Raw genomic sequence first — 18442 nt, forward strand, 5'->3', positions numbered from 1 at the left:
AATAAGCATGAAGCAAAAAGTAAATATTTAGTTGATGATATATTATATGAATCAAATATTTTGTTAATATATGATCACATTGATTGTCGATATTTTTTAGTCCTTAGAAATAAATTTTAGTTTTCAAATAAATAATTCAATTATATATTACGAGCAAGATATTTTATTAATTTAAACAAACACATAATTTTATATAGATGAGGGATTACTTATTTATTTTAATTATTTGCTTATATTATCAAATTAATTACCTAAATCTTTTCAATATATTAATTGTGCAAATTTGATTTTGAAATAAATTTACAATCATTTTATTCAAAAAATTAAGAAAGTTATAAAATATTGAATGTGTTTAAATAAAATGATTAAAAGAAGAATTTAAGAGTCATTTTTTTATTAATTTGCTTATTCTCCTCTTCTCTACTTACTATTTAATAAGGTTGAAATGGTTAGAAAAAATATACTTATTTTTCATTAAATTAAATTCACTTTTTGTTTTTATCATAATCTTTACCACTTTCTTTTTCTTGTAAATTTTTGTTAATAAAAACTAAGGGAACCAAATAAAAGAGGATAATTTTTTTACTAATTAATTAAAATTCTTGATATATTTTGTCATATTAATCATTTTGAAAAGATTTGCTGCTAATTAGATTAACAGTTAATTAATTCTTATATAAATCAGGCTTTTTACAATAGTTTATGCAAAGTGAACAACTTTTAATAAATATGAGGGAGGATTCATCTTGTTTTAAAACATACTTTAAATTTTATAAACTGATGTGTCTTAAAAATAGAGTTTTATAACATTCTACACTATTTTAGTGAGTGCTATTACTTGAAGCCCAATTTTTAGAAAACAAATTCTTAGTTTTCAACAGTGCCTTATAGATCCATTTTTAATAGGTAATGAGTAAGAGTAGCTTGGATATCTGAATTTTATACATATTTGCAAATTTTTTCTAGTTGTGGTTTTTAATATATAAGGAGAAGAAATAAGTTACTAAGAGGAATCGCTAGTAATATTGTAAAAATATTGAAAATATTTTGTGTGCTCTTATTGAAAATAGTATTCCAAGTGGCTATTCTAAAAAAACAATATGTATATCCTATCGAAAATAATATTATCTAAACTAAAAAATTAAGGTTGATTAAACTAAATAGAGTGCAATTTGTGATATTTGTCATTTTAAAATATTTAAAAAATACTTTGAAAATGAAATATAATTTAAAATAAAGCAAATAGTATTGAATTAAGATGTGAAATAAAGCATAAATAAATTATAAAAAAATTTTAATTTATTATTTATGAATAAGAAAAATCAAATAACAATCTTTAAAAATTCTTTAATAAAAAAGGCTAATTTATCAAACATTTTTCCAAGTATTTATTTATCAAACATTTTTCCAAGTATTTATTTATCAAAGCAATTTTTTATTTATTCATTAATCTATATAAATAAATATGATTTAGTTAAGATAAAACTAAAAAGATAATGAAAAATCATTATTTTTTAAAAAATTTTTAGCTTAAATTATAGAATGTTTTTTTAATTATAATTTTGTTATATGTGATTTTAAAAGCTTTAGTATTATGTAAGTATTAGGAAATAAATCTATATAAAAATAATCCTTTTATCTGTTAAATTTATTTGAAGCATATACTAAATTAAAGAAATCTTATTATTTAAAAAAAATAAAATATTTTTTTTTTTTATTTTTGAAAAGAAGAAATAATAATAAATGATAATTTTAAGATATCTTCATTCATTTTTATTGATTGATTAATATTGTTATTGTCTAAAGTCTTTAATGTAAATTAATTCATATGAAATAAAGATATTTACATTCAATCATTAGTTAATATAAACAATATTAAAAATTATAAAATAATGCTTAACATGAATGATATTTAAATAAATACCATAATATTTTTCTTTTATTTAACAAAAGATATACAGATTATTTAAAAAAATAGATTTTTTATTTTAAATTTTATCATATAAAAAAAGTACTTTTATTCAATCGGGTAGATAGTAGTTGTGTTAAACAAAATAATTAAGAACATACTGTAAAATAGTTATTGGTTGCGAGTTAAATAATAATATGTAAAATATTCAAAAAATAGATAGAAAACATTTCAATTAAAAAATTCTAACTATTAAAATGCTCTGAGATAAAAATATTAAGATTATTTTGATTAAAATCAAAATCTTTTTATTTTTCTTTTAAGAAACATTTTATTTATTTTGCAAACAAAAAATAAAAACATTTTTTTTTTAAATACAAATTTTGATAAATGCTAATAAAAGAGTTCCATAATTATTAAATATTTGTTGTATTTTATTTAAATGGCATCTCAGTAAATTGAAAATAAAATAAACATTTAATTTAATAGTGAGAGTTAATAAAATAACTAAATTTTATTATCAATTTCATTCTTAATATTCTAAGTATATTTCATGAAATTAGATTGCTTGATCATCGTTTCTTAAGTTGTCAGGCTCAGTAATACGTAAAACTTTAAATTTGCTAAATGGCTAAAATAAAAACTCTTCTTCACTGTATTCTGAAATTTTAGAAATATACTTAGGTCTATACGGATTTTCAAGGCTAATATTTGCTTTTATGTGGAAAATTACCTTATAAAAATTAGACATGTCTTTAGGCAATAATCTAAAATCTTCTTCATCATGATTTTTAAATTCCTCATAAATAGATTATTTTATCTCATTTTAACTTTTTGATTCTTCTTTTTCTTATCCTTCTTAATTATTTTAAAATCCAATTTAGTCTTCATTTCTAGGTTCTACTTAGGATTCATCTTTTAATTCCTCTTCTTCATTTTCTTGGTTAACAAATTGTTAATTTATATTTTAATTTGTTTATGTGTTTTGAACAGAATTTTAATTTTAGAGCAAGAAAGGTCTAAATTTTTTTATCAACTAATATACTTCTTTGCTTATTTTGCTTGTTTGTTATCCTTATTGATATTGATATAAAATTGTATTATCCAGCAAAAATTTTCTTGAGTTATAAATTATTTCATAAACTTCGTATTCCATGTTTTCAAAGCCACTCTCAGTTTGTGTTTAGGTTTATATCTGCTATGGTGCTTCTTAATCTTGAGAGCTACTCACTATTTATGTTTAATTTTATATCTATTATGATGCTACTTAGTCTTGAGAGCTACTCGCAATTTTAGTTTAATTTTATATCAGCTTTGGTGTTACTAAGGATTCAGAACTACTCAGAATTTGTGTTTATATCTACTATGGGGCAACAAGATATTGAGCTACTTATTTATCTAGCGTTGTAGAAATAAATGAGGGGAAAAAAATGAAGGTTTTTTCATTTTTAGATTCTTTGAGAACAAATTAATAGGAAATTTATTAATAAAAGCTTTTAGAAATGACAGAACCTCTGTATAATTTGAGTTGTCTAAAATTATTTTCGTCATCATATTTAGTGAGAGCTGCAGAAAATAGTTTATAAACAGGTTTCATGCAGTCATAAATAAGAGGATTTAAAGTGCAAAGAGTAAAATTAACTAATTTATATATATCTCCTTCTTTTGAAAACAAATGAATTAAGTTATTTACTATGTTTTATTTTTAAATAATTTAAGATTTTTGAGTGATAGTATTTTATTTGCAGCATTACTTGATTTTATGTAAAAAATTTTTAACCAAACTCTCATCTTTGAATTTGTCAAGAGGTGAATCTGAATTTACATTTTTCAACAAATCAATCAATCTCTTTAATTTTTCATCTTCTATATTAAGCTTTTTATATTATTTATTCAAATCAAAGTATTCAGACTTAGTAAAAATATTTATTAGCTTAGTGTCCTATTCGCTACTTAAATAATTTTATTGATTTTCTTGCAGCTCAAAAGGAATGTGAGAATAATTATAAATTAAATTTAGCATTTGCTAAACTAATTATTTATACTTGTGTTCAAGCGCCATCAAGCTAGGATATTATGATTAAAGTGTAGCGAGACTTAAATTTTGTTGATTAATTGTTTACTCGCTAGTGTAAATTAAAATGTATCTGCAATTAATCTAACAATTGGTTATTAGTTAATCTACGTACTTTACATTTTGAAAGTTTTTCTGAGTAGCAAATCTTCCGCTCATCATAATCAGAGTATTTTTACTTCCATATTTCTATAATTTTAAATAGAAATCAGACTCATTAAAACACTAAAAGATGTTCTCCTCCTTGAAATTATAAAATTCAACTAACTAGTTAATCAAATATTTATTATCTTAATTATTGTTATAATCACCCCATATTATAGTTGTGTTTAATAACCTCTTAGCTTTAACTTTTTGCTCTGGAAGTGGACGTTGAGTATTATTACCCATTTGAGTTCTACAATATTTTAATAATTCTTTCAATTGTAAGAATAATTAAATCATTCAATTAACGAAGCAATCAACTAAATGAATTAATAAATACAAATCACATTATGAGACTAGGATTAGTAAAAGAATTATTTTAGAATCACTTTATTTAAAGGTAAATAGTAGGTAAATATCATTTAATTTCATATAAATTGTTTATCCTACAGAATGATTGATTGCTTGCTTGCTTGCTTACTTACTTACTTGAATAAGGAGAACAAATTCTTTTAAAATTTCGCATTCATTATTTTTATATCCATTAATCTCTTTTTAGTCAATTTAAAATTTAAACAATTCAAAATATAAAAAAATTATTTTTTTTTGAAAAATTAATTTTGTTTTATCTTTTATTTACATTTACTTCTCAAAAACAATTCAATTTATCTCATTTTTATGCAAGAGAAAATTGATTAAAGATTCTTTAATTTGCACTTTAAAGAATAAAATTATAATTTTGCAAAGAGCTTTTGGCTTTTGTAAAAATAAAAAATAAATGGTTTTGAAATAAATGCTTCTTAAAATAGTAATTTAATATTTTTACAAATTAATCCGCAAATTATTAATTTTAAATGAAATCAGATTTTAAGTTGAGAAAATTAATAAATTAATTTAATACTTTAGTATAAATAAATGCAAGAAAGATTTATGCGAATAGTAATTTAAAATATTTATGTTTAAAATGTACTTCATTATATCTAATTTAATTATTATTTTAATGTTTAATATATTTTCTTTCATAATTATTATTGTTGTTATTGCTATTGTTATTGTTGTTGTTGTTAAATTTGCTAGTTTAGTTATAAATTGGTTAGCCTTTTGAGCTATCTTCTAGCTCTAGTGATTAACTACTATTAGAGCATCTCACTATCATAGATTTTTAATGATAAACTTGTTAGCTTAACCATATTTTTAAATCCTTTTCCTAATCCAAAGTCTTCTTCTTAGCCTTTGATATTGTATGAACCAAGTGAAAAATCTAAAATTCTTAAAGATTTTAAAGAATGGATTGAATGAGCTAAATCCGAAGCACCCTCATGAGTTATCAGATTATTGAATCCTATATTTATTTGAAGGCATTGAAGCATATTTACATTTTTTATTCCTTCAGCTATTGCTTTTGAACCTTCTAGACCAATTTTATTATAATCGCCTATAGTTAGTTATAGGGTTTTAAGGCTTTTTAATAATCCAATACAATTTCCCATTTCGATAGCACTCTCGGAACCAATATTATTATATCCAATTAAAAATTTTAACTTGGTTAGTTATGTCAAATTCTTAATGCCTTGTATTAAAGATATAGCCCCTTCTTTTTGGATCTGACTGTATCCTATTTGTATAGATAGTTCTTATAGACTGGTCAAGTATTTCAAACTCTATCCAAGGCTATAAGCTCCTTCGATGCCAATATTATTTTGAATTCCAATTGAGAAAGAGAGGTTTTTTAAGTTGTAAAGATTTTAAAATGCCAAACCTATTCCCTAAGCTCCTTTTGAACCTATAAAATTTTAAGTGCCAATTTAGAAGGAGAGACTAGTTAAATTGTTTAAGTTTTTAATACTCTCACCTAATTCTTATGCTCCATCTTCACCAATATAAGTATTGTTTCCTATTTCAAATTTCAACGTTGTTAAATTTATTAAAGACCTAAGCTATTAGCTGAGTATTTTTGTGTCATCCTTGTTGAGACGACTTACTATTGAGCACTCTTACTTTTTACTTTACTCAAAGAAAAATTTTTAAAGCTTCTCTAAATTAAAAGTAGAACTACAAAATAATTCGCTATTAATTTATTTATCGCAAAGCATGATAGTTCTAAATATATAAAGATTATTTGAATATATATATCTAAATTTATTGATATATTTCTTATTTTTTAGATTTTTAATTTTTATAACAAAATTCCACTTGATTTTTTGATAGTTTTAATGTTAAAAATATAAGGAATTACTATTATTGTTCTATTTATATTCAAAACAAACTCACTTTTAGCTAATTAATTTAATTTATCCCCAATTTATCTATTATTGCATCAGAAATTTATATCTTTGCAATTAATTTCATATTTATTTTGTTGGAAACTTCATGTAAATTTATGAGAAATCACCTCAAAATATTGAAAGTTTTTTGATGTATTTTAAAAATATTCTCAAAAAGCGAACAAAAAAAAAATAAAAGTTAAAACAATTCTTTTGGATTTTTAGCCTAAATTATAAATTTTATATAAACTCAAAAATAGAATTTGTTTATGGCTATCTTATATATTTATTTTTCATAAAATAGATAGATTTTGCAAGGTTTCTAAAAATAATCTAAAACAAATTTATATTTTCATCGATTAATCATATTACAAACATGCAACCACCTTTTTATTTGTAAGCAAGCAAAATTAATAATTTTTATCATGAATAATAAATAATTTATTTATTAATCTAAAATATTTGTAATTCAATCTTATTTGTAAAGATTTTTTTATTAGTCAAAGAATATCTTGAAAAGATTTTATTTTTTTTATTTTTAAAAAGAAAAATAAAATGCTAAATTTTATGACTTATCTAATAATTCGCAAATCATTTGCTTTTATTTTATAATATCGAGTCAACATTATAAAAATATAATTACGTAGTTTTTTGTATCGTCATAAAAAATAAAAACTTTATTAATTAATTTTAGAATTTCTTTTAGAAGCTTTTAATTTTTACTGAAAATCCACATGTGTCGAATTCAGCCTCTTAGATTCTTAAATTTCCTGTTTGTTTACAATATCAAAAAAAATAACTATCCTTAACAATTTTAAAGCCAAATGATATGAAACACACACTTTTATTTTTCTAAAAACTCATTTTATTTATCGCAATAAGCTAACATGCTTTTAAGTAAATTAGCTTTTAAAAAACTCTTCCAAGTAAATTTTTTAATTATTTAGTAAAATGAAAAATATTTTTAAATTTTATAAAATTTATCTATCAAATCTTCTCTTAAAAATTAATAAAAAAAGAATTTAAATATATTTAAAATTAAAAAAAACCCATGTGTCTTCATTTTGCTTTAAAATTATTCGTAATTTATTTATGAGTATTATTAAAAATAAATAAATTCATCAATATTATATCATTAAAACTATTTGTGTTATTAAGCAATTCATGAGTTTTTTAAATAAATGAGAATCTTCATATTACTTACAAAGGTTTTATAACAATTTAAACTTTTTTGCAAATTAAATTTGTATTTTAAAAATTTTTAAGACTTTTTAATCATAACAAGAAAGCAATAAATTTTCTAAAGTCTAAAAATATCTTTTCATCTAAAAATTTAAATATTTTTTAAGATAGAAAAATAATTTTTGATAATAATGATAAAGTCAACTATCAAAATAAAACTTTTTACAATGATTTTATTCTTAAAAATGAGAACATAATCTAAATAAACTTAAAGTTATTTACATGAATTAACTAATTTTATAATGATATAAACAAATAAATTAGACATAAAAAGCATTTTATTAGGAATAATTATACATTTTAACTTGAAACAATTTGCTTAAAAATTTATCCTAATAATTTCAAGTAGCTTAATTAATTTGATGCTCTTCTCAGATGTAATCTTAGAGAATATGAAAATCCTCAAGTTCATTTATTAGCATTTCGCATTTAGGACATTTCGATACAAGAGTTTTTACATCAATATCTTCTCCTTTTACTATTTATGAGTTAGCATAGTGAGATAGTTCTATAAAATCAAATACTGTTTCACTACAAACTACTTCGTGGGTTGAGGTTCCACCTTAAAGCCAAGGAAAATCATTTATTTCTATTAAGTATGGGTTCATCTCATCATCAAACATGTAATCTGTTCCAAATATTTAGAAAAGACCCTCCTTTCTTCCTATTAATTCCTTTGAGCCTAAGAAAATGTAAGTGAGCATTTCCTTCATCTTTTTGTAAATCTTCTCCTAAATAGAAGTTAATCTGACTTTATGTTCTTCCCTCATTACTTTTTCAAATTTCTCCATGCTCCAATGGGAGTCATCTTTATCAATTTAATACAATGGGTGCTTCTTCTAGATATGGGTGTTGACTAAATGAGTCATCAAGTCTTAATCATTTTTATCATATTAATTGTAGGTTAACCTCACATAGCCATGCCTAAAAAAGACAATATATGGATCTGCGCTTGCTATTATTACATAACTTCTCAAATCAAATTTTCTTTTATGTAAAAGGAGAGGGTTTTAGATGTATTGTTAAATTATCATTTTTTCTTCTTTAATTTTTCTATTTTTTTTATTTTTATTTGATGTTATCAATGTCCTATTTGTTTTCAAAGAATCAATGTATTAATCAACTTCTTCATTGTAATTTTTTTATTTGATAATATCTAATATTGCTTTGAATTGATCATAAAGAAGGTGATTTTATTTTACAACTTTGTTTTCCAAGAGTTTAATCCAGTGTGTCTTCCAAAACATCAGTAATCCATTTCTCTCAAACCTATTTCTAAAATGACTGATTGACTTTAAGTGCAAAATCTGATTTATTATTTTTTCACTATCATTATATATTTATATTCCTTTCCCTCCAATCATATCTATAGGCTTTGAAATCCACATATAATCTGTCCTATTATAAAAGAACTAAGACTCTTCTTCATTTACATAAGAGGCTGAAAGATTTATTTCAAAAGTTTCTGGAATTTATTTCAAACCTTTGTAATTTTTTATAATATTGCTATCATCGAAATTTTTAATGAGAAATGCAAATGTATTTTTTAAATCAATAACCCACGAATTAGGCAAATAAGAAATCTAAGTAACATTTTTCTTAAAGTAAACTTCTCTATTTATATATCTTCTAAAAACTATGTCACTCTATTTTAACGATAAATCCTTTTATTGTTTACTCTATGTTAGATTTCTACAGTGAGGAGGTAGAACTTCATATTTATCTGTATGTAATGCATAATATGTATGATGAAATACAAATTCCCTATTGCACCAAATGTGGATTCTTTTCACTCTGTAATCGTAGTCATACTTAAATAGCTTGAAATCTCTATCTTTTGCACAATAAATTGTATTCATATTAATTAAATGCAGCTTTTCTTAGTCAAAATCTTTATCGTATTGCGTTTTTGTGTATTCCATTATTGGAAGAATGTTTTTCAAAAAGGGTTTTATTTGTTTTTTATATTCTACAAAGCCAATTTACAAAGTCAAAATAACGTTTTTATTTTTTCCAGTTGATTTCTACTCTTCTAAAATCATAATCTTGCTTATATATTTCTAAATTGCAATTATTCTTTCTATTAGCTTAAATCCTTAATCATACTCTTTCACAAGCTTAAACTCTTAAATTTCTTTCACATTTATATCAGTGAATAATTAGCCATTTGCATATTTACAACTTACAAAATACTTTTAATCGCTTTCCCCCAAATTGATTTCTTCATCAACATATTTTTGAATCATGATGACTTAATTCTTTTCTTCGCTATGCTTAATTAATCTATTGATACTCTCCTCGTTTTTGTTGATCTTAATATATTATATATTTCCAAATTATATTGACTTTTAAATATAAATTCCATTATAATCAAGCCTGCTGTTGTTGAAAAAATCTTAATTGAAGACCGGCTCATGATACCCACTTATGTTAATATTCCTCATTGAGGTAGGAATGTAGAAATAAGTGCGGGGAAGAAAGTGCCTATGCTAAATTCTATCTTTGCTTTAAAAATAGTCATCTTATAATTTATTATACAAACTCAGCCAATCTTTGATTTCAAAAGACCCACTTTGCTACTACTCTATATAGTCCAAAAAAAACAATTTAAAAAAGTTGGATTAAATATAAAATGTAGGATAATTATACCTTATGACAATGATATTTTAAATTATAAAACTGCTAAACTTAAAACTATAAAACTAAATAATTTTTACTTCATACTAAAAACATACTTTTATATCTAATTAAAAATTAAAAAATTAGCAAGTAATTAATTAATTGATTGCTGTTTTTCGTTTTAATTTGTGATTTTTTTTAGATATTCATTCTTTATAAATTAAAAAGATATTTTTTATTTGTTAATTATTTTTATTTCTAATTAAAAAAAAAGCTCCGAGACCGGGAATTGAACCCGGGTCTCCTGCGTGACAGGCAGGAATACTAACCACTATACTATCTCGGATTTCATGAAAATTATATAAAATTTGTTATATTTTTATATAACTTATTTGAAATCTAAACCAATATTTTGAAAAAATCATCAATATTTAATTTAATTCAGTTATTAAATGAAATGAATATTTTGTTCCACAAAAAAATATGTTTTTTGAATTTTAATTTAAAGTGAAAAAAATTGTAGAATTTAAAAAAAAAACCTAATTATAATAAAAGTTTAATAGTAAAAAATAATTAATAAAATAAGCATAAAATAAATTTGTCAAATAAAACAATTTAATTACAATCTATGAGAGCGTAAAATAAAACAAAATGTGTAAAAGTATGTTTTTGATAAAAGATATTTAAGAATGATAATAACTTAAATAAGCATATTAAATTTGATAATTGTGCAAGATTCTATTCAAATAATTTTATTTATATCTGGTTTTTCTATTTTAAACCATTATTAAGATAAGAAAAGAAGTTATTAAAAAGAAAAAGTAGATATAATAAAATTGTTTTTCTCAATTTTTATTTTAAGCAAACAAAATAAAATAAATACTTTAACAATAAAAATGTTTTTATTTATAAACTAATATAGCATAATTAATTTAGACTTATAGAAAATATTTCAAAAAATTTAATAGATAAGCTAATATTTAGTAAATGAAAACATAAATTTATTTTTTTAAAATAAATTTTAGTATTTTAAACAATTTTTAATTATTAAACAATTTTATTTTTATAAATTGCATTTTATTAATTAAGTAAGATTAACATTTTTATAAGAAAAAAAGTTTTTTTATTATCAACCAATCAATCAATGATTTTTAAGCAATCTATTAAAGAATCCTCCTTGAATATTTCTCAATTCTGTTACATTTCCACACTCAACTATTCTTCCTTTTTCTAAAACAACTACTCTATCAAAGAGCTCAATATTTTCTAATCTGTGAGTAATTACCAGCAAAGTTCTATTCTCTGCAAATTTAAATATTTGTCTATGTAGTTCTGCATCTGTTTTAGGATCCATATTAGAAGTGGCTTCATCTAAACAAACTATATCTGTTTCTCTCAGAATTATTCTTAAAAAGTTCACTACTTGCTTTTCTCCATTCGAAAGATTTTATCCTCCATCCTCTATTTCAAAATCTAAATTATCATCAGTTTAATTATTTATATTCTGCTCTTTTGAGTTAATTTAAATGACATTCTAATCTGCATTATTATATTATTAACGATCAGAGATATTATCATCATTATTAACTCCATGCGAATTGTCTCTAATTCTTAGATTTGTTTCATTTATTTTCTTTTGAATAATTTCTCTCGGAATTTAACTCTCTGGATCTAAATTATCCTTAAGAGTAGCATTATACAAAAACCCAAATTATGGAATGATAGACATTTTAGATCTCAATTATTTCAAAGAATATTATTTAATATTCTTTCCATCAACATTAATACTCCCAAATTATATAGGATACATGTTGAAAAGCGTATTTAAAATTGAAGTTTTTCCCGATCCAGTTCTTCCACAAAAAGCTATTTTCTCTCCTTTCTTTATCTTAAGACAAATATCTTTAAGCGCAAATTGCACATCTTTAGATTCTGTTGTTAAATTTTTTTCAGGATTGACTTCATCGTAAGTAATATAAACATTTTTAAATTCAATAGCAATATCATTGTTATCTTAATTACATTGCTCTTCATCAATTGCTTTTTTATCTTCTTCCATTTCAATAAAGTTAGGATTTTCTTATTCGTTATTGAAATACTATCTAATACGTTCAACTGAAACCATATTTTGCTCTATTGCACAAAAATAGCGAATTAGATCAGAAAATCTTGTAGAAAGAAGCATTGAATATGTAAGAGCCATGGAAATAGTATAATAGTTGAAATCAAAGTTTCCAATAATCATAACCATACTAGTGACAGATACACAAATAAATAAGAAGTTACTAATTAGCAACAATCTGATTGACATCCAAATTTATATAGCTGAAGCAATTAAATATGTGTTAACACTATCATTTAATCTTTCCATATACTCCTTTAAAATAAATCTCTCTCTGTCAAAAGATCTTATTAATATTAATCCTTTACAAGCTTCGCCTAAACTTGTCAATAATTTACCAGAATTTACTGAGTTCAATCTCTTTATTTCTCTATTTGAGAGCCTAAAGATTCTCTAAACCCAATATATCAGACCAATAGAGATTAAAACAAATACGACTAGCCATGGGAACTAAATCATGACTCCGATAGGATAGCTTTTTAATCAAAATAAATTTAATAAATAAGCATTTTTTATAAAACAACAAATTTTGAATATTATTTAATTTAACTTGAGAAAGTTATAATGGTTAAAATTTTGTAAAATTGTTGATTATATTAGTAATTAAATAAATTTAAGAATACCCGCTTGTGTAAGCCATTTATTCTAAGAAGACATGACAAGTCCAAGGTAAATAATCGTCAATACATAAGATATCATCAGATAATCTGTTAACTATTCTTCCTACAGGGTTTTTATCAAAGAATGTCATCTTACTATAAATGAGACTTTTGTTCAAATTATTGAAGAGTCTTTTACCACTAAGAAGTGCACATGTACAGTAAAATGCAGCTCTGGTGGTTGTGGTAGCTAAGTTCAAAGCAATAAAAAATAAAAATGTATTTGAGAAAGAATTGAAAAGGCTGTTTATGTCTTCAAAAAAAGCACTGCTTGGAGATACATAATCTCTTAGCCAAAAATCCATGATCATTTAAGTGCCTTCCATCAAAAAATTTGTTATGATTAAAAGAATTAGAAAAAATACTCCCATGGATTTAAAGTACGTGAGAAAGGTATCTAATTTAATATTTCCTTTTTCTCTTTTTTCTTCTTCCAATTTCTTTGCTTCTTCATCATCGTCTTCTTCCTCAGCTTTTTTCTGATTTTTTTATTATTATAAAATTCAATAATTGTTTTTTAATTTAAATTAATCTAAAATTACATCTTGGTGCTTGCTACTTTGCTTTTTTTTCAAGTTTAAATCATCTTCTTCTTTGCTCTTATTTAAATCGTTGTTTTGTTAATCGTTGCCTCCAGCTTATTATTGGTCTTCTATTTGTTCATCTGAGTTCAACTAAAGTTCTAATTATTGCTTCTTTTTTTTTTCTTCTTCCTCTTCCTACTCCTTGCTTATTCCGCTATTAATAAATTCTTCAATTTTATCTTACTCATAAACCAAGCTACCCTTCTACAGATAAAATATTCTATTTATGCATGATCTGTTTGAAAATATGCTGAAATGACTTGTAACTAGAAGGACGGTTTTTTTAAATTTCTTAATTAAAGCATCAACTATTACAGATTAGTATACTTTATCAGCAACGTGAGCATCTAAGCTGCTGAAAATATCATCGAATAGATAGATATCACAATTTTAATAAAGAGCTCTGCATATAGCTATTCTTTATCTTTATCCTCCACTTAAATTTCCACCTCCAGGACCTACAATTTTCTCATCTTTCTTTGAAAAAGTATTAAAATCTACTTTCAAATCGCAAGATTCAACACATTCATTATACCAAACAGGATCATATTATTTTCCAAATAGAATATTTTCTTTAATTGTCTTATTTTACAGCCAATGATTTTATGAAACATACCCTGTCCTACCATTAACAATAATTTTCTTCTCAAAATTCGTTAACTTTTCTTAAATAGCAGAACCCTCAATATTTGAAGCGATTAAAGACTCTTAATTATCGATAGGCTAGGAGTCTAACTCATTTAAAATAGCTTATAGAAGGGCTGATTTACCAGAACCTAATTAGTTTTTTTTAAATATAAGCTAGCTGAATCAATTAAATAAAATTTTAAAAAATAAATAAAAAATATTATCTTATCAAAAAAGATTATTCATTTAATTTTAAAAATAAATATTTTTTTATTCATTCTTTTTATAAATTGTGTCAAATAATAATTTTTAACTACTTTAACATTATTGATATTTTTTTTGAGTGAAATATATAAAATAATTTAAATTATATTTTTTAAATAAATTAATCCATGCAATTAAATAAATGGTTATTAATATTAATGAATTAATGTAGGTGGGAAGATTAATTAAATGAAGTGATAAAATAAAAGATAGTTTTTTGAAAGATAAGTATTTGATAATTTTTGAAGGATTATAAAAATAAACATTTTTCAAAAATTTTTAATATATTTTAATTAAAATTTGCTTTTAAATAATTAAAAATATAAATTATTTAATTTTTAATTTACCTATCTTTCCTATAATAATAGCAAGATCTCCTTTATTTACAATAAAATCAAATATTTTTAATTCAAACATGTTTTTTTCACTAACTTCTTGGCTGTTTTCATATTAGTTATCTAATAGTGGTTCTTATATATTTTCTTCTGAGTTCTTACTCTTATTTTAGTTTATTTTTGGGTCTTCTTTTTTCTTCAAATTTTGAGGTCTCTTTTTAACTGGCCATATGAATTTCATCCTTCTCATAGAGATGGCTATTTAATTTACAGAAGTTTGTACTTGGCTATTAGCGAAGCTTTCAAAGAAACTCTCTTAATTGGCATTACTTGAGGAGTTTTTGTTTAACTCTAAGTCCAGATTGACAACTATTTATTTTTATTTTCAAATTAAATTAATAAAATATATCAATTTATTAAAAAAAATACCGTTGTTATGGTTTATTTCTTTCTCATTTAAAAATTTTTGTATTCTTCTGTAAGAAACTCTTGACTTTACTAAATAACCAATACTCCATGGCAAAGATCCGATAGGACCAGTTAATATACCAAACAATGCAATAATTGTAAAGACATTTGAGTCAGCTAAATTATTGCCGTCATTCACATAGCTGACTAAAAAGAAAAACAATAAGAAATAGCTGATGCAATTCCAAAATATGCTTAACACTCCATCAAGACATCTTGTAGTAATGATATAACTGAATTCTTTTGAACGAATTTTTTCAATCTTTTATTTAAATATTTCTTCCCAACCCAAATATTTGATGCTTTTCATTCCTTCAATCACATCTTTGCTAATTGAAACTCTTGCATCCTTCTTTTTGTATTGCCTCCTAAAGAAAAACTTTTATTTTAGATAAATAAATATAAGTTAATTTAGATATGTTTATCAATTTAATCTAAGCTATTAATTACTTGCATAAAGTAAACAACTATTATATTAAAAACAAAAGCAGCAAGTAGAATGTATAGTCCATTATATATAGAGTTACCAATTCTGTAGTATATAAGCAATAACACAATACCAATAGTGATCATATCGACGAAACTCTCTGTAATAGCCCATATAATTTGTTGCTATTAATCTATGTCTACTGTCATTATGTTGTTCGCATCAGGGTTCTCTTCATATTCATTACTCTTTCCTGAATCTTTATCCTTTTTTCCATCTATGCTTGAACTAGCAGATATCACTTGCGTTCTCAAAGCCTTTGTGAAAACTAGATACTGTAAGGTTGCATAAGTATTAGCTTTCCACTAAACTTAATACCATGATTATCTAGTGTTGAATATGTTTTTTAATACATATGCTAGAGATATTGCTGCTAATAAAAGACACAAATCTCTTTTCTAGTCAGAGGAGCCATTATAATTTTTCAATTTATCTGTGATTATATCCAATATAAAAATGCACCCACAGCTCAGCAGAGATTGCATAACAGAGTAGAATAAACAAATAAAAAAAATCTTGCTTGTCATCAAAATATAAATAGATCTTAAGTTGAAATTGTTTGGATCACTAAAATCTTTGGGATGACGCTTTTTGTAGGCTTCTAATTTCTCTATGATGAATCTAACTTGGGTTGATTTAGTAATAAAATCTTTAATATCTTCATTTTATATTTGTTTTTCTTCCTTTTAAAAATCGTTTGCCCTCTTAAATAGCTTAGTTAATGCACTGAATAATATATTATGCTCTCTTGCTTTTATTTCAGAATTAGGTAGAACTTCTTTACAATAAATGTCTCTTTCCTTCTTAGTTGGTTAGAGAAAGATTATTTAATTTTATGACTCTTGCTCTAATTAGTGCTAGTCTATATTTGACTCATTCTATAATTGCGATTTTAATTTTACATCGACTTTTTTACTAGAGCTCATTTATTAAAAAGCTAATATTAATTGAAAGATTTTTAATAAATTTAAATATTCTGTAAAAAAGGATATGTATTTATTTAAAAAGATTACCTAAAAAGCTTTATGAAAAGTATAAAATAGCAAACATTAAATTTTTCTGATAAGAGATGAACATAATTTTTAAAATAATGTTTAAGTTTAAAATACACTTGCAAGGATAGAATCCATTTTTGTGATAAGTTTACTTGTTTTTAAAAATGTATGTATTTAATTTAGAACATTTATAAATATTTGCTAATTTTGCTTTTGTTATATTCAGCAAGCAAGTTATTCTTCTCTTATAAAATTTCAAATCACTTTTGATGATATTAAAAAATTGGATATAAAAATAAATCAAAAAGTTGCTCTCTAATCAAACAATTTAGAAAAAAATTTTCTGATAAGGGTCACTCATAAGTTAAAAAACAAAATGGAATATTGATTTAAATATATTTGATTAAAAACTTTAAACCATACCTTAATTTATTATCACTTATTTAAATATGTATTATCAATAATAAAAATTTAAAATAGTTGAAACACACTTAACTTCAAAAAACAAACTTAATTAAAAATTAACTTAACATACAGGTTAGACGGTAGTAAAAATATACATCCCAAATATCGAAAGAGTATTACAATAAAATACTATATAAAAGAAACATACAAAAAATGACAAATTACACAATAAAGTGACTAGCTAAGGTTTATATTATATATAATTCTAGTATTTATATTTTTTTGTCAAAGAGGTTAATTATTTTGAATACTCGAAATTTAAATTGTTAAACTGCTTTAATTTTATTTTAAAAGCTATTATTAATAAGTATATTTTTCCAATATTTATTATTGCTTAACTATAATAAAATCAAATAAATATGCAATAATTTATAGAATAGCATATAGTGGCTGTAGGAGCATAAGGGCAAATATATTCATTACTAAAGTTAAACTGGTGTAGGTGATGACTTCAACATAATTACTAGAGTCGGACTTTGAAGAAAAAAAACTTATTATAAAGTATTAAATATAGAGTGTTAGCCAAAAGAAGTAATTTACTATGAAATAAATATTTGTCAGTTTTGAGATAAACGGTCTCAAAATTATCGTAGTTATTAATTAAATTAAAGATAAAATTATAGATATTAAACAAGTAATCATCCAATATGAACTTAGTTGAATAAAATAAGTTGGCAGAATGACAGTTTCTAATACAAGATTGATTAAAAGATAATTCCTTCTATATTTACATTCATAAATTGTACCACTCTAAATTACTTTTCTGTTCATAACATAAAAATTCCTGTCTTTACAATTATAAGATTCTCTATTTAGATAATAGATCAGATACTATACTATCTTAAAGCAAATGAATATCAAAAGAATGACAAGGCATAACTAAATTTCTTTTTATTATAAACCTTCTATTATGAAATATTTTATTTATGTGTTTATAGCAACCATGAAAATTAAAATGCAAAGCTGAAAATATTATATTATTAATAAACAGAATAGATTATTGTACAATTTCTCTGAAATAATTTGGATATTTTTATTTTCTACTTTTTCTATTAAAAAATAAAATAGAGTAAAAACAATCAGACATCCAAAAAATAAAATTAATCCAGATCCACAATTATAAATCATATCATAAGGTATATCAACAGAATAAAATCTAGTATCATAGTATTAAATTAGACTCT

At 23.0% G+C, this 18442-nt stretch overlaps 4 protein-coding genes across 4 annotated transcripts; all 4 read right to left on the reverse strand. All coding sequences in view use genetic code 6, as the record gives it.

The window, feature by feature from the left end:
- Positions 1 to 2435: 2435 nt before the first annotated feature.
- Positions 2436 to 4427, reverse strand: TTHERM_00942730 (hypothetical protein; the record flags this gene model as incomplete). The annotated part of the gene is made up of 1 exon (XM_001031015.2): positions 2436 to 4427. One exon carries the CDS (start codon positions 4425 to 4427, stop codon positions 2436 to 2438), a length of 1992 nt encoding a protein of 663 aa, XP_001031015.2.
- A 719-nt stretch (positions 4428 to 5146) lies between these two features.
- On the reverse strand, positions 5147 to 6220 carry TTHERM_00942740 (hypothetical protein; the record flags this gene model as incomplete). Its single annotated transcript, XM_001031016.1, has 1 exon — positions 5147 to 6220. The coding sequence occupies one exon, from the start codon at positions 6218 to 6220 to the stop codon at positions 5147 to 5149; it is 1074 nt and encodes a 357-aa protein (XP_001031016.1).
- Positions 6221 to 8004: 1784 nt separating this feature from the next.
- On the reverse strand, positions 8005 to 10604 carry TTHERM_00942750 (tubulin-tyrosine ligase family protein; the record flags this gene model as incomplete). Its single annotated transcript, XM_001031017.2, has 2 exons — positions 8005 to 10217; positions 10283 to 10604. 2 exons carry the CDS (start codon positions 10602 to 10604, stop codon positions 8005 to 8007), a joined length of 2535 nt encoding a protein of 844 aa, XP_001031017.2.
- Positions 10605 to 11393: 789 nt separating this feature from the next.
- On the reverse strand, positions 11394 to 16724 carry TTHERM_00942770 (ABC transporter C family protein; the record flags this gene model as incomplete). Its single annotated transcript, XM_001031018.2, has 6 exons — positions 11394 to 12849; positions 12998 to 13512; positions 13576 to 14393; positions 14856 to 15212; positions 15273 to 15690; positions 15762 to 16724. 6 exons carry the CDS (start codon positions 16722 to 16724, stop codon positions 11394 to 11396), a joined length of 4527 nt encoding a protein of 1508 aa, XP_001031018.2.
- Between the last annotated feature and the right edge of the window lie 1718 nt (positions 16725 to 18442).

Source organism: Tetrahymena thermophila (genome assembly GCF_000189635.1).
Source record: "Tetrahymena thermophila SB210 genomic scaffold scf_8254751, whole genome shotgun sequence".
NCBI lineage: Eukaryota > Ciliophora > Oligohymenophorea > Hymenostomatida > Tetrahymenidae > Tetrahymena > Tetrahymena thermophila.